The sequence below is a fragment of the Carassius carassius genome, chromosome 42 (assembly GCF_963082965.1).
Source record: "Carassius carassius chromosome 42, fCarCar2.1, whole genome shotgun sequence".
In the NCBI taxonomy this organism is placed as follows: domain Eukaryota; kingdom Metazoa; phylum Chordata; class Actinopteri; order Cypriniformes; family Cyprinidae; genus Carassius; species Carassius carassius.
Window position 1 is genome coordinate 7,882,036 of NC_081796.1, and position 15,450 is coordinate 7,897,485.

Here is a 15,450-nt window from a genome sequence, read left to right on the forward strand (position 1 = left end):
CTACAATTCTGGACCTTGAATGTGTAAGCTACATGACTGACTGTAGAGGGACTCCTATGGATCCAACAGGATGTCATATGATCCACTTGCATCTAGCCAAAAACTATGATAGGCTATAACTGGCAGTACTGTTAACACAAGGAGTATTATCAGACAATAAAATGAACTACTTGATCAAGTATGGTAACACTTTAGAAAACTGTTTCGTCAGTAATGAATAACTACACAGGGACAAATGACTAATGCACTATTATCATTGTAGTAACTACTGTTACCTAACAAGAAACTTTGATTAACGATTTAGTAAGTAATAGGATTCAGTAGAAAAAAATAGTTCACTATAGGCTAATCAATAAGTACAATGTTTTTCATATATCCTGAAGATCTCATAAGAACTACTGTATACAGGTTTATAATTATTGTGAATTAGAATTATACATAATGTATAATTAATTCTAAAATGAAGATGACTCAAGTATTAAAAAAACCTTCTAAAGGAACTTTATTTTTTAATCAGTATTCTAAAGTGAAAATCATCATAACGCCCTAATATTGACTAATGTTGTCTAATCAGCATCTTGATATGCCACACCTGTGAGGTGGATGGATTATCTCGGCAAAGGAGAAGTGCTCACCAACACAGATATAGACAGATTTGTGAACAATATTTGAGAGAAATAGGTTATTTTGTGTACATAGAAAAAGTATTCGATCTTTGAGTTCAGCTCATGAAAAATGGGGGCAAAAACAAAAGTGTTGCGTTTATAATTTTGTTCAGATTAGTTATACTTTTAACATTTAAAAAATACATGGCGACAAGTGCACATTCAGTATAGTTAAACGTATTTTTTTTACAAGGGATTCCTTTGACTGTCATGTAGTATGTTATAATGTAAAATAGCACACGTTAATGTCTCTCTTCTCTGTGAAAAGGAGATTACAACAGTGATCAGAAGACCGCCTGCAGAAAGCATGAACTGTACGTCAGTTTCAGAGAACTGGGCTGGCAGGTAAAGATGCATGCTCAGTACAAATCTGTAATAACTGGAGCAGCCTTCAGTGGTTATTTGGATATAAAACTCATTATCCTGAACGAGTGCTGAATCTAGTTTATGATTTTTTTTTTTTTTTATGCGAGCAGCCTTTCTGATTTAAATGTGTGTTTGTCAGGACTGGATGATTGCACCTGAGGGTTATGCAGCAAACTACTGCGATGGAGAATGCTCTTTTCCGCTAAATGCCCATATGAATGCTACTAATCATGCTATAGTACAGACACTGGTGAGTCATGATTAATAAAAATGATTAATAAACACCAGACCTAGGAGAACAATTATTTTGAAAGTTTATTTCACAGCAGTGAGTGTAAAAAATATCTTGCTCCACTTTTCAGGTCCATCTAATGAATCCACAGAACGTTCCGAAGCCATGCTGCGCTCCCACCAAACTGCATGCAATCTCTGTGCTCTACTATGATGACAACTCCAACGTCATTCTGGAAAAACACAAGAACATGGTGGTCCGCGCATGTGGCTGCCACTAACACAAGGGACACCTGCAATCCTGCTCAAGTGCTGCACCACAGAGACCGAGACAAATGTTTGTGAGGACTGACAAAACAAAAAAAAGCAAGCATTATGAACAAATGTGAGAGAATGTCTTGACGGTGGATCCAGGTTTGCTGCTTATCTTTACACACATGGCCATTTGATGTGACATTTCGAATACCACAAACTGCCTAGAGGATGTTCATGTGAATCTATAACAGAAAATGAACTTGATGCCTTCAGTTTAAAACAAAGACACATAAAAAAATGCAAAGTATGAGCTAAAATGCTGTTTAAAATTATCTCTTACCAAATATTTAAAGGGGTTGCATCATACAGTACATTATAATTTCATTTTCTGTTACAAAACAGTCAATTCTTCATGACTATTTTCCACCCTTACTCTGATGCTTGGAATTAAATGGGATACGTTTTTGCTGATGTGCATTTAGGACTAGACTTTGTATCTTTCTCATGTTTTAAAAGGTCAGAACATTTTTAATTTTTTTTTTAACTTTCAGGAAATTCTTCCCTAATATAAAAAGATGATTTGTGTTCTGAAAGTTACATTAGCTCTTCTATTTCAAAAGAAACTTTGATTCCTCATGATATAACTTCTTTTGGTCTGAAGATTTCATACTTATGAATTGCTTTGTCCCAAAGCACATCAATCAGAGCAGGGTATTTCTACTGCTTTGTGTGTTTTTGATGAAGTCACTTAAATCCACAGGACTCTATTTTAGGTCTCAAAAACTATCAAAAATTATTTTTTGATAGTTTAATTATTTATGATTTCAGCAGTTTCTCTTTTTTTTTTTCTTTTGTTTTCTTCACTGTGAGAATTTTGTGAATGGTACAAAATTCTCTCTGGACAGAGGATATATATATATATATATATATATATATATATATATATATATATATATGTATGTGTCTATTTTCATCATTGTAGCAATATCTTTGTTTTCCCATAGTTTGTAATTTGGGAATCGATTAATACTTTCATTTTTTAATACCAATACTGGAACCAAATATTTTGGTTGCGTTTATATTTTTTGAAAATCATTATTCTTCCATTAATGTGAAGGGAACGCTTCAGAAAATATGTACATTTTAATTCTGTTTGGACTTCCATTCATTTCACTGACACAGGAACCCAACAGACCGACAGGATCATACCAACCAGCCAAACCTTGACTAGCTGGTTCACACTGACAGGGGTCACATCATTAACTGGTATTGGGTTGTACTAGGTTGCTAGTAGGCATTTCTAATCCGCTGTATTCAAAGTCCGCCCCAAAAATTGAATCTGAAAGTAGAAAAAGCAATAAACTTTTTTCTAAATATTGTCAAATTTTTACAATTCATATCCCTACTTATGTCACATACCCCCCACAGACTGCTGTTTACATGTATCAACCGTATGTGGATGCTTGTGTGTACTTTGTGTGTATATTTTACAGTTTATTTATTGTTCCTTTTATAACTCCTATACCACAGACATCATATAACAAGAGAAAAGAAAAAAATAAATAAAAACTGCTATTTTTGGAAAAACACATTTTATTATGAAATTTATCACAATGTGCCTTTTTTTGTATAAAACCCCCAACGCAGTGAGTGTACCCCTCTCACACAGGACAAAAATACTGCGTTTTTCACTGAGGTTGGCTGTGACCATGTGCCTCGCATAAAGACTTCACTGAATATATGTGGTTTCTGATTGCTTTTCCCTTCCTTCTCTTTCAGATCCAGTAAAAGAAAAAGATAAACATCTCGGGCATATTTGAAAGGAAATATGTACATTTTTGTAAAATCTGTAAAATAATAATTCTAACAGTCCAACTAGACAAATCTAATCAAAGAAAAAAAAATTACATCTGTAGAATAAACAAAAAATACTATACTATAACTTTTAACCTTTCACAACCTCTAATGTACTTCAAAGTAAACCATAAACTGACACAATACAGCAAACCTTGCAGAGTGTTGAGAAAATCAATTTTAAATAGTAAAAAAATAGTAGTATATAATGGCAATATTAGGGATCTGAGATGCATCTACTCCATACATATGCCTATAAGAACACCAAGAAGCTTAATGACAAATTAACCAAAAGTAGTTCAACAAATGCCATCCTTACTAAAGAAATCTGGTTAAACCAGCCTGATGTGGTTTGCTGGCGATCAAGCTGGTTAAGACTGGCCTGGTTTGATAATTACGGCACACTATCTAAACCAGCAAATCGCCATCTTGTTCTTGGCTGGTTTAAGCAGGTCTCCCAGTTTAACTGACAAAATACCTTAGCCTACCTTAACAATACAACCTTTTCAAAACCTGTAGACCACAACAGAAACATTTGAAAGTCCAATAGAAAGACATTTACGTGGTCAAATTGCTGTTTGCTAAGTTGGTATCATATTGTGTTTTATACTGATTCGAGAAAAAGGTAAATCACAGCAGGGCCATGTAATTTTTCTTAAATGGTACATGGTCTCCCTGAGGTCATATTTTCTTAGTTGACAGCAAACTAAGCTGAATTTTCTCAAATATAACTTAAGAAATATGCACCTTAAAAGTTAATCTTAAGTGTAATTTTCTTTACATCATAAAGCTGTTTTTTAAGGGAGAAAAGGCAAACTCAAAAGTATGTGGTTGTAATTGCTACTAATCTCATCAACTGGTCGAGATTTAATCATGTACATTCACATTTTATCATGTGGAAGAGAAAGTCCTCACTTTAGCATGTGAGGGACAGAAACAAAGAAAAAGCAGTCTTTGAAAGTATGGTAGTTGTAAGTAGTGTTGCTTTGTGGAGGATGTGTTGTAAGATGGGAAACAAGGGAGGAGTTACAGCTCATCTCTCGCATGTTTCATGACAAAACTGTGCAGGCTTTCTAAGTCCCGCCCTCCATTATGCTCCTCCCCCTGTTGCCCTGCCTGGAACATCAGGAGAGTTGGGTATCCACGCACCTATAGAGAACAGTGATCAAATATTGACATACATTTTGACTGTGTGTAGTAATTAAGCATGAAGCCGAGGCAAAATTGCATCTCGTCTGAGTAGCTACTAGGGCTTTATCAATTAATTCTAATTTAATGTTTTGCCATGATTTTATTACGGTTTTAAATACAAATATTGGCAAATGTTAGAATTAAACACTTTGAAAATATGCCAATGTTAACAGTAATGCGAAAACAATAATCCAACCGCATGTGGCGCACGTGACTAACCATCTAAATTCGTATAAATCGAGAATCAGTCAAATATTATCAAAAAAAAAAAAAAAGAAAAATAGTTTTTTTTTTTCATATTTCCTATCTCTAGTAACTACTACATTTCACTTAAAACAAAAATCTGGATGTACTATATCCATCATGTAGGCTTTGTCATGTGACTTGCTGTTTTTTTTTGTCATTTCACTGCCATTCACAACTCAGTGATAGTAAAGTGTGAATAGGAAACAATTCAACATTTCTAATGGAAGTAGGTGGTCACACTGAGTCACACCATATGTAGAGCGCTCCAAATCAGTCAAGTTATAAGGTTCAGTTTATGTTTGTAATTTAACACACTTCCAGCTTCCAAGGAAAAAGCACTTTGCTTCACAGCTCCATTCCATCTAAAGATTCTAGTTACAAATACTTTAAGAAATTTTTATTTAGTACTTTTGTTAAAGCTTTGAGCCGAGTCCTTTTTTACTGCGTACACTGCATATACAGATAACACAAGAAGTCTATTTTTATTAGTTTTTATATAACTTTTGATATTTACAGGTGCATCTCAAATTAGAATGTAGTGGAAAAGTTCATTTCAGTAATTCAACTCAAATTGTGTAACTTATGTATTAAATAAATTCAGTGCACATAGACTGAAGTAGTTTTTTTTTTTCTTTTAACTAAAGTCACTGCACCCGTTTACCAATAAATTTGAGCACTTGGTTTCCTTCTGCTGACCAGTTTTTTGAAGATGCTGATTTCATTTTCCAGCAGGATTTGGCACCTGCCCACACTGCCAAAAGCATCAAAAGTTGGTTAAATGACCATGGTGTTGGTATGCTTGACTGGCCAGTAAACGCACCAGACCTGAACCCCATAGATAATCTATGGGGTATTGTCAAGAGGAAAATGAGAAACAAGAGACCAAAAAATGCAGATGAGCTGAAGGCCACTGTCAAAGAAACCTGGGCTTCCATAGCACCTCAGCAGTGCCACAAACTGATCACCTCCATGCCACGCTGAACTGAGGCAGTAATTAAAGCAAAAGGAGCCCCAACCAAGTATTGAGTACATGTACAGTAAATGAACATACTTTCCAGAAGGCCAACAGTTCACTAAATGTGTGGTTTTTTTATTGGTTTTATGAACTATTCTAATTTGTTGAGATAGTGTATTTGTGAGTTTTTGTTAAATGTGAGGCAAAATCATCACAATAAAAAGAAGCAAAGACTTAAACTACTTCAGACTATGTGCACTGAATTTATTTAATACACAAGTTTCACAATTTGAGTTGAATTACTGAAATGAACTTTTCCACTACATTCTAATTTATTGAGATGCACCTGTAAATATAAAAAGTTATATAAAAACTAATAAAAATAGACTTCGTGTGTTATCTGTATATGCAGTGTATGCAGTACAAAAAAAGGACTCTTAGCTCAAAGCTTTAACAAAAGTACTAAATCAATTTCTTAATGAAAGTATTTGTAACTAGAATCTTTAGATGGAATGGAGCTGTAATATGTTACATTTCCCATTCATAGTAGACAGCAAGGCAGCACACTCGTTTTTGGAAAAGGCTAAAGAATGTCCTCATTTCAAAAAACAACTTTCTGCCACTAATAATATGAAGTTATGTTGACCCCAACCCTCAAACATCCACAATCCACATGACTTAGTTATTCTGTCACCCATCAGTGGATTTCAAGACTAAAGGAGTTGCACTCACAGAATATCTGTTGCAGAGCGTTCTCTCCAAGGTGCAGTCCACTTTAGCAATCTTCACATCAGTCAGACCAGGAAACTCCTTTTTAGATAGATCCTCCCAGGTAGGGGCCAGGTTCTTGCAGTGACCACACCTGAAACACATGAAAACACGTTGTGTGAGTCGTTGAACAACCCAGCCAGTCAGGGACTGTCGGGTCTTTTGATCAGCCACTAAGGAAACATTAAGATGATAAGAAGAACATATAGGGGAGGGGAGTACACTATGCGCGCACATCTGGATGTACACACAAACATGTGAGTCTTTCACTGCACAGGGTTTGGCAATGTAGCTTAAAGGGGTCATTAAATGGAGAATCAAAATTTGTGATATTTACACATAAGAAGTTACTCTACAATAAAAGCATACTGCTAGTTTCAAAACTCAAAACTAACTCACCAGTTTAAAATATAAACTGTTCTTCTCTTCCCTCCTAAAATGCCTGGATTTGAAATCCATCACTTTATAATAGTATTTCATATTATATATATATATATATATATATATATATATATATATATATATATATATATATATACACACACACACACATACAGAAAAAAGTTGCACAACAGTTAAAATGTCTAAGCATTGTTGAGCTTTGACTATATTTGACCATTTTAATCACCATTTGAAAACAGCAATTGTGCAGTTTTAAAACGCAAAATGTTTAATAAACTAATGTCAAGAAAAGCAACAATGTACTTTTGAATAAACTGCATTTTGCAACTGCAACACTTAACACACAACTTAAAGCCAATCAGAATAGAGTCAGACAGACTGGTATAATCAAATGTACATTCTCTCTAGAAAATAAAATAAAAAGAAAGAAAGAAGGAGAAAGAAAGAAAGAAAGAAAGAAAGAAAAAGAAAGAAAGGTCAAGACATTTTGCTTACCAGGAACTTCTTTCCTTTATAATATACTTTAGATATTTTAATAGAAAACAAAAACACTTACCAAGGTTCTATCAAGGTTCCAAGTATTTTAAAGTATTCACTCATCCCTATATATAACAGTTAGATCTGGTCCTCTAATTTTACTTCACAAAATACATCCCAAGAAATTAAATTTTTCTGTAACTGCAGTCCACTTGATCCTGCTTTGGCTTCTTTGAGAACCATTTTTGTTGGCGAAAATCAACAATACCTGGCTGTAGTGTTTTTACAATTTCAATTAAACCCTGTTCTGGTTCATGCGACAAGCGGCATAAATATATAGTACTGTACTAAAATGGATTTGTGGAAATGAATCACTTCTAAACTCCATTGCCATATTTGTTTTAAACTCAGTTCAAACCAAAGGCAGCACATCCTGAAAAATACTGAAAGACCTTAGGAGACTTACTGCACAAATTAAAAGTGCATTAAGATTACTAAAATGTTAATGCTGCTCAGGGTTATCTAAATCTAAAAACAACTATTAAATGGAAATAAAGTTGCAATAAAAGTACTAGATGAAATGCCAAAATAAGTTTTTTTATGTTGCCTTGGCAGCAAAATTTAATTTGAAGCATTACAATTACTAACTGCAAATAAACAAAAACTAAAATAAAAATAAACTGTGTGTGTGTGTGTGTGTGTGTGTGTGTGTGTGTATATATATATATATATATATATATATATATATATATATATATATATATATATATATATATATATATATATATATATACTTAAAATATTAAAGCAAATTCAGAATAATAAACACTATAATAATATGGAAATAAGACTAAAATAACATCAAATGTTAAGGGGGGAGAAAGGCAATCTCTGATTTTATACAGGAATTTTGTCATCATATCAGAAATCCAAACCCTGATAAAGTACCACTACCAGCCAAATTGTCAAATGAAACCACAGTTACACTCACCATGGGGCATAGAACTTGATGAAGGAGAGTCCTTTGGCAACAGTCTCATCAAAGTTGCTCTCAGTCAAGACCAGAACGTTAGACTGAGAGAAAAAAATGTATTAGTGGCAGCGCATCTTGTAAGCATTTAACTAATGTGTTAATTAAACTAATAGCACAAAATTTGTGTCACGAGGCAGAACACACTTATAGCATAACCCCTAGAGAATCTCCACAGGTGAACTTATCTTGCTGAAGTTTAAATACCCCTCACTAGATGGTTTTCTTAATTACAACACCAGTTCTGAACATATGTTTAAGAGAAAGGTCTCATCTCATAGGCATCAGCAACGGTTTACAATCTTCTAAAATTATCCTCCAACTTAAAAAAAAAAAAAAAAAAAAAACTCTGAAACAAAGCTCTTGAGGGACTCTTTAGACATGCAACAATTCCACCCTGCCAAAATCCCTTTATAAAAGACAAGCTTAGACAGGAAATACAATTAACAAAGCAAAATAACAGCCCTTAAGTTCCCCGCCCATCCTTTCCACTCCGGACCACCAACCCACACGCACGCACACATGCACATTTGCATCAGGAAGAAATAGCTGCGCTGCCCATAATTACTACCTTAGTTTAAAGATGCAGATTTGTGTCTAAGGGGCAAAGTCTGCAGCTCGCTGTTCAAACATCTGCCCGCACACAAATACGAATCAAATATCTGTGGTGCCAAAAACTAAAACAGACACACACCTCCTCTTTGTCAGGTTCAGCGCTGGGTGGGATTTCGTCAGAGTGCTCCTCCTCTTTCGCAGGTTCATCTTTAGATTCTGCAGCTTTAACGTGATTATCAACAAACTCTTTAAATGAATCCAGATCACGTTTTCCTCTGTACTGATCAATCTGGAACCAAAGTATGCGCACATCTACCATTACTGTTTAGTGTAAACACTATTGGACTTTAGTTAACATTCTTTATTCATGACATCTAGTTACAGTTTGATTTGATGATATGGGAACATTACAGTTTTACAAGTGAAAAATAGTGAAGAGATTTCCTCATGGTTGGGAGGACGTAGGAAGTATATAAAAAGTAACAGAATGTCTGAAAATGAAAGAAAAAAAGTGTTGCATGTGTTTTTTTTTTGTTTTTTTTTTTAACAAGGATGCATTAAATTGATCAAAAGGGACTGTAAAGACTAAATGTTCTTTTATACTTTAGATTCATCAGTTTCCACAAAAAAATATTAAAGGGTTAGTTCACCCAAAAATGAAAATGATGTCATTAATGACTCACCCTCATGTCGTTCCAAACCAGTGAGACCTCCGTTCATCTTCTGAACACAGTTTAAGATGTTTTAGATTTAGTCCGAGAGCTCTCAATCCCTCCATTGAAACTGTGTATACGGTATACTGTCCATGTCCAGAAAGGTAATAAAACCATCATCAAAGTAGTCCATGTGACATCAGAGGGTCAGTCAGAATAATTTGAAGCATCGAAAATACATTTTTGGTCCAAAAATAACGACTTTATTCAGCATTGTCTTCTCTTCCGGCTCTGTTGTGAGTGCGACTGCTGTGACTGTTGACGTATGGCGCTGCTGACATGTTATCTTTGTTATTGGGGTCCCCAGAAAACACCTCAGCAGCGCCATACGTCAACAGCGCCATGAATGCGCTTACAACAGACCCGGAAGAGAAGACAATGCTGAATAAAGTCGTAATTTTTTTTATTTTTGGACCAAAATTAATTTTCAATGCTTCAACAAATTCTAACTGACCCTCTGATGTCACATGGACTACCTTGATGATGTTTTTCTTACCTTTCTGGACATGGACAGTATACCATACACACAGTTTCAATGGAGGGACTGAGAGCTCTCGGACTAAATCTAAAATATCTTAAAACTGTGTTCCGAAGATGAACGGAGGTCTTACGGGTTTGGAACGACATGAGGGTGAGTCATTAATGACATCATTTATCCATTTATCCATCACTTTCCATTTAAATTACAGATGTTTCTTGAGCACCAAATCAGCATACTATAGTGATCTCTGAAGGATCACTTAACACTGAAGTATGAAGTACTGAAAATTCAGCTTTGCATGACAAGAATACATTAGATTTTAACATATGAAAATGGAAAATAGTTAGTTACTTTAAATTGCAGTATTTCACAGCATTAGTTTTACTATATTTGTAATCAAATAAATGCAGCCTTGGTTAGCAATAAGACTTCAATGAAAAAACAACACTACAAAACTAATCCAAGCAAATCCTACCAACCCCAAACTTTTGAACACCAGCAAGTACACACATTGATATTTATCTTCAGGAATGATTCCACTTTAGATATTCTTACCTTCTCTCCATCAGAGAAGAAGAGTAGTGTGGGATAACCACGAACCTGATTATCTGAACACACCTCATAGTGCTGTGTGCAATCAACCTTTAGCAAGCAAAATATACAAATATCAGAAAACAGAAGTCAATTTACAATACAGAAAAAAAGAGAGAGAAACCACAATGGCCTCTCTCACCTTGCCGATCTTGATGGTGTCTGAATGCTCAAAGCTGGTGGCGAGCTGTTCCCATGTTGAAGCCATGGCTTTGCAGTGCCCACACCACGGTGCATAGAACTTCACAAAGTGAGAACCTGTAAGTACAATTTTATGTATACAGCACTTTTAAAGCTACAACGCACAAAGTGCTTTACACAATTTAAAAACCATGCATTTATGAAGAGCAATACACCATATATGATGAAGCAAAAAAGATCCAATTTAAAAATACACAAAAAACCATCACAAAATATTAAAATCACATCTATAGAGGCATGTTTTCAAGCATCATTTAAAAACAGACACACATTCAGATGATCTAATAGCCACTGGCAAACTATTCTAAAGATTTGGAACCTGTAGAAGACAACGGTAGGGGTACAGCCACAAAATGCGACAAGAATCCATGTCTAAAGTAGGATAACATACTACAATGTCTTTAATCATAACTGATCAAAATGATCACAGATTACAGAAAATGTGGTGTTGCAGACTGCACATTTATGCATGAAGAAAAGCCAATTTACAGTGTCATCTCATGGCAAACCTCCACAGTCTTGCCACCCACAATGATGTAACTAGAACTGTCACAAATTGTGTGAATTATGTGTACACAGTACAGCCCTGAAATGTGGAAATATATTAATTTAGCAGGATGTGTACATTAAATGAAGATGTATAAGAAAAACTGTTGGTTATTAGAGTTACGCAACATCATTAACGGGTGCTTCCAACATCTGAAAGTGGGAAACAAACAGTTCTGCAAAAGCCAGAGCATCATTTCCTGTCTCTCCTCCAAACAGGAATCATTTATTTGGCTAACGGACAGAACATGTAACATTTAAAGGGTGTTTGAGAAGAGGGCTGAAACTGTACCAAAGCCAAGACGATAATTCACTTCTGCTGCCAAAGTTATTGTCATGATTCGTGAGAACCTAATGGGAATAACAGAACCCCAATTAAAATCCTAACGAGTGCTCAATGATAGCGCAAAAAAAGCAGGAGCTCTTATCATTTACAGACTAATATATATGTGTGTGCGCAAAAGTATTTGACCATTATGGTTTTCACCAACAAAAAAAAGTTTTGTGCTTTATTGTGTCTGTAGGAAATATCAGTTTACTTTTTCTAATATTTCTTTTGCCATTAATTGTAATAATCCAGTGAGATTTTTGTATGCGCAAGGAGTCTGACAACAGCCAGTGCTCCACACAGAGATATGATCTCACCATCATCCAGTCTGGGATTACATAAAAAAAAAAAAAAAAAAAAAAAAAACCCAGACAAACTAAATCCAGAAGAACTGTGGCAATGTCTCTTAGATGCTTCAGGAAACCTTCTAATAACTGACTTAAAACATGACAAAAAATATGAATGGCCTAAGACTCAAAATGGGTTTTGGGCTACTACCTTTAGACGTGTGTGATTTGAAGTTTGTGGCTGTGAGTTCATACAGGCCCTGTTTGGGTTCAGGGACTTTGGGTGGCTCTGGTTCAGTCTGGGGTTCCTGGTGTGAGATGGGCAAAGACCAAATAAGAAGTGCTGTAATATTGTGACATTTTAGAATTACACCTTCCTTGATCATGTATTACACAAAGAACTTTTAAATGCCAGTATAAGAATATGTTTCTAGTCATAAGAATATTTTAGCAGTTTTATGATCTTACTTCCAGTTCCTCCTGCAGGGTTTTCAGCATCCAGTTCTCCAGTGCCTGCAGGTCTCTCGGTCCCTGATACATCACAGCCTCCTGGTCAGGTTTAAACAACTTCAGACTGTAAAGCAAACACAAAGTTAGTCAGTCAATGATTAATCAAACCACATATAATTTTTACCTAAGGCACATGACTGTCAGGTGATTATAAATCATGCATATAAATTGTTTTACACACACACACACACACACACACACACACATACACAACATCTAAATACATTTACTGTCATTCTACATGAAGCATGCATCTTAAAAACATTTTTTTTTTTTTATGCACAGTACTAACAGAGAAGTAATGCTTACGTTGGGTATCCACGGATCCCATGTTCACTGGAGCAAAACTTTGTGTCTTTTGTGCAATCGACTTTCACAACATACACTGGAGGAGCCTCCATGCTGTTATATTTATCTGCCAGCTCATTCCACGTTGCCTGCAGCCTCTGACAGTGCCCACACCTGCACACCACAAACATATATTTTAACACATTTATCACATCTTTAAACTATTATTCTGACACATATAACAAACGTTTCACAGAATCCTTAGTCTGCAATAATTAGGTCAACCGGAACCAGGAACACTTCCCATAACACCTGATGTACTTGCTAAAAAGAAAGGCATCTATGCTAATTTGGTTCTCTTTCATTCTTATTCTGAGGTCAACGAAGCCATATGGATCCAGTCCATATCCAGACGAGATGGAGACGACCTCTCCAGCCCTGATGGCCAGCAAAGACCATGTCAACTAGATGCACCCAAGAGACAGATCCCTTGTGAAGACCTCATCACCTCAACAACCATTGGCACAAGATCACGAGAACCAGAGTCCTCTGCACAATCTGACCTGTGCTGCAGCCTGGAATTAAACCACGCCATGCTGGTTTCATCTGGGTAGAGGTAACTGGCCCCCTGTTTGAGCCTGGTTTGTCACATTGATTTTCCTCCATTTCTGTCATCGATAGAGTTTTGGTTCTTGCCACTCTCACCTTTGGCTTGCTTCGTTGGGGACGCTGACTGATTGCACAGACACTATTGGAAGAGAGCTGAACTAAATGATGACATCACTGAATAATCAATGAAATGACTGAAAAATCACTGTTATTGTCCTCTTGCATTATTGACAAACTATTTTCCTGTGTGACACCGTAAAGCTGCTTTGACACAATCAGTATTGTATAAAGTGCTATACAAAGGGTAAAAATAAACAAATAAATAAGAGAGCAATGAGCCACAATAAGCTAAAGCTAAACTTAAGTCTGCTACAGCTTTAAGCTTATTGGTCAGGTAAAAATCTGCCTTCTTACTGAATCGCTTTCAACAGCTTTTTTTCTTATAACTTAAAAGTACAATATATTATAAAGTACAATAAAATACAGCACCCAGAAAAACAAAACAACTTTAAAACAATAGACTATGTTGGTGTGTGTAATTCAGGAATACTGTTTAGGGGTTTAGCTTACACATAACACATTTCTAATATTCAAATCTGTTAAAGGATTTTTAGGCTGCATAAATTAGGAAAACCGGAACTGGGAACACTTTCCATAACACCCGATGTACTTGGTACATCATTAGAAGAATGGCATCTATTTTTGCTCAAATGCCCTGGTATTACAATCGTACAAGACCCCCCAAAAATTATATGACATGATATTTGTAATATGTAATAATAATAATAATAATAAAGACCATGGCACTACCATTGAAGTTTTTTTGTTTGTTTTTGATGAGAGGATGAGGAAGTGATGTCATGTCATGGCTGTTCATGCTTTGCCACGTAACTAGAACTAGACTGCAGGAATTTTAACTTTTTTACCAAAGTCTATTATAATAATTCTAATGTCAAAAAATGTTTGCTTTATGTATTTACTAAACTTGACATCCACATCATCCAAAACGGACTTATAATGATTGTTTCTGTAGATTAATAAAGTGGCTAAAGGAGTTAACGTTAATGTAACGTTAGTCACTTCAAACATCGCAGCAATTCAACTGAGAACTAGCATTGATATCAATGCATTTATCATTTCGTATATCTCTCAATATAATGAAAATATTTGATGAAGGTGTTCAGTTTTACCAGGGCGCGTAGAACATGACGAAGTGTGGAGCAATAGAGACGGCATCATTGAACATCTCCACCGTGTATGTGTGTTTGGCGTGGTCATCCTCTTCGGTGTCATTATCACAGCATATCCTACTACACAACAGCGCCAAATAAATAAAACTCGTTAAAAACGGCGTCATGTTCATAACTGAGCAGGCCTGTGAATGAAGCGGAGCTATGAGTTTAAATGAATGTGAGGGTGAGCAGAAAGAGCTGATCTATATAACATCCAAACAGCGATCAGCAGAGCTGTTTAAATGAGCCATGGGATCTGTAGATCTGTGAACTGCTCAGATGCCCTCACCCGAGATGCGCATCCGGGGCACCGGTGTACGGAGGCTGATAAGAGCCATGCTTTTTTTTTTTTTTTTTTTTTTTTGAAAAAAACATTTGTCAAATTTGTCAAATTTATTGTGAATATATATATATATATATATATATATATATATATATCATTCTTTTTTTAATACCTATGGGGTCAGGCAGAAGTCAAGTCAATTCAAGTATGTTTTATTGTCAATTCTTCCACATGTACTGCACATACATACAGAGAACTGAAATTGCGTTACTCCCAGACCCTTGGTGCATACAGATAACACTAACAGTAGAGCATAAAAATACAAATTGATACATATTAAATATAGAATACAAATATACAATTAGGCATGTAAAAAATAAAAATAA

The 15,450-nt window shown here is 35.4% G+C and overlaps 2 protein-coding genes across 3 annotated transcripts in view; one reads left to right on the forward strand and one right to left on the reverse strand.

The window, feature by feature from the left end:
- LOC132124083 (bone morphogenetic protein 7-like) overlaps nt 1–2,115 on the forward strand; it is a 59,084-nt gene extending 56,969 nt beyond the window's left edge. For both annotated transcript variants that reach the window (XM_059534864.1, XM_059534865.1), the window contains exons 5-7: nt 934–1,010; nt 1,171–1,281; nt 1,394–2,115. In XM_059534864.1, the coding sequence (XP_059390847.1) occupies nt 934–1,010; nt 1,171–1,281; nt 1,394–1,543 (338 nt within the window). In that variant the 3' untranslated portion in view covers nt 1,544–2,115. The remainder of the gene's footprint in view (nt 1–933; nt 1,011–1,170; nt 1,282–1,393) is intronic.
- A 1,407-nt stretch (nt 2,116–3,522) lies between these two features.
- Nucleotides 3,523–15,044, reverse strand: LOC132123838 (thioredoxin domain-containing protein 5-like). The gene is made up of 10 exons (XM_059534528.1): nt 14,740–15,044; nt 12,962–13,114; nt 12,611–12,716; nt 12,354–12,450; nt 10,923–11,038; nt 10,745–10,831; nt 9,135–9,284; nt 8,402–8,484; nt 6,496–6,625; nt 3,523–4,520 (listed from the first exon to the last, which is right to left on the reverse strand). Exons 1-10 carry the CDS (start codon nt 14,910–14,912, stop codon nt 4,398–4,400), a joined length of 1,218 nt encoding a protein of 405 aa, XP_059390511.1. The 5' UTR covers nt 14,913–15,044; the 3' UTR covers nt 3,523–4,397.
- Between the last annotated feature and the right edge of the window lie 406 nt (nt 15,045–15,450).

Excerpts from the sequence above, each read along its gene's own strand:
- LOC132123838 (XM_059534528.1), bottom strand. The coding sequence starts at position 14,912 with ATGAACATGACGCCGTTTTTAACGAGTTTTATTTATTTGGCGCTGTTG. Across the intron at positions 10,832-10,922 it reads ACACCATCAAGATCGGCAAG|GTTGATTGCACACAGCACTA; the intron begins GTGAGAGAGGCC and ends TGCTTGCTAAAG. Across the intron at positions 9,285-10,744 it reads TCTTCTCTGATGGAGAGAAG|ATTGATCAGTACAGAGGAAA; the intron begins GTAAGAATATCT and ends CTTTGGTTCCAG.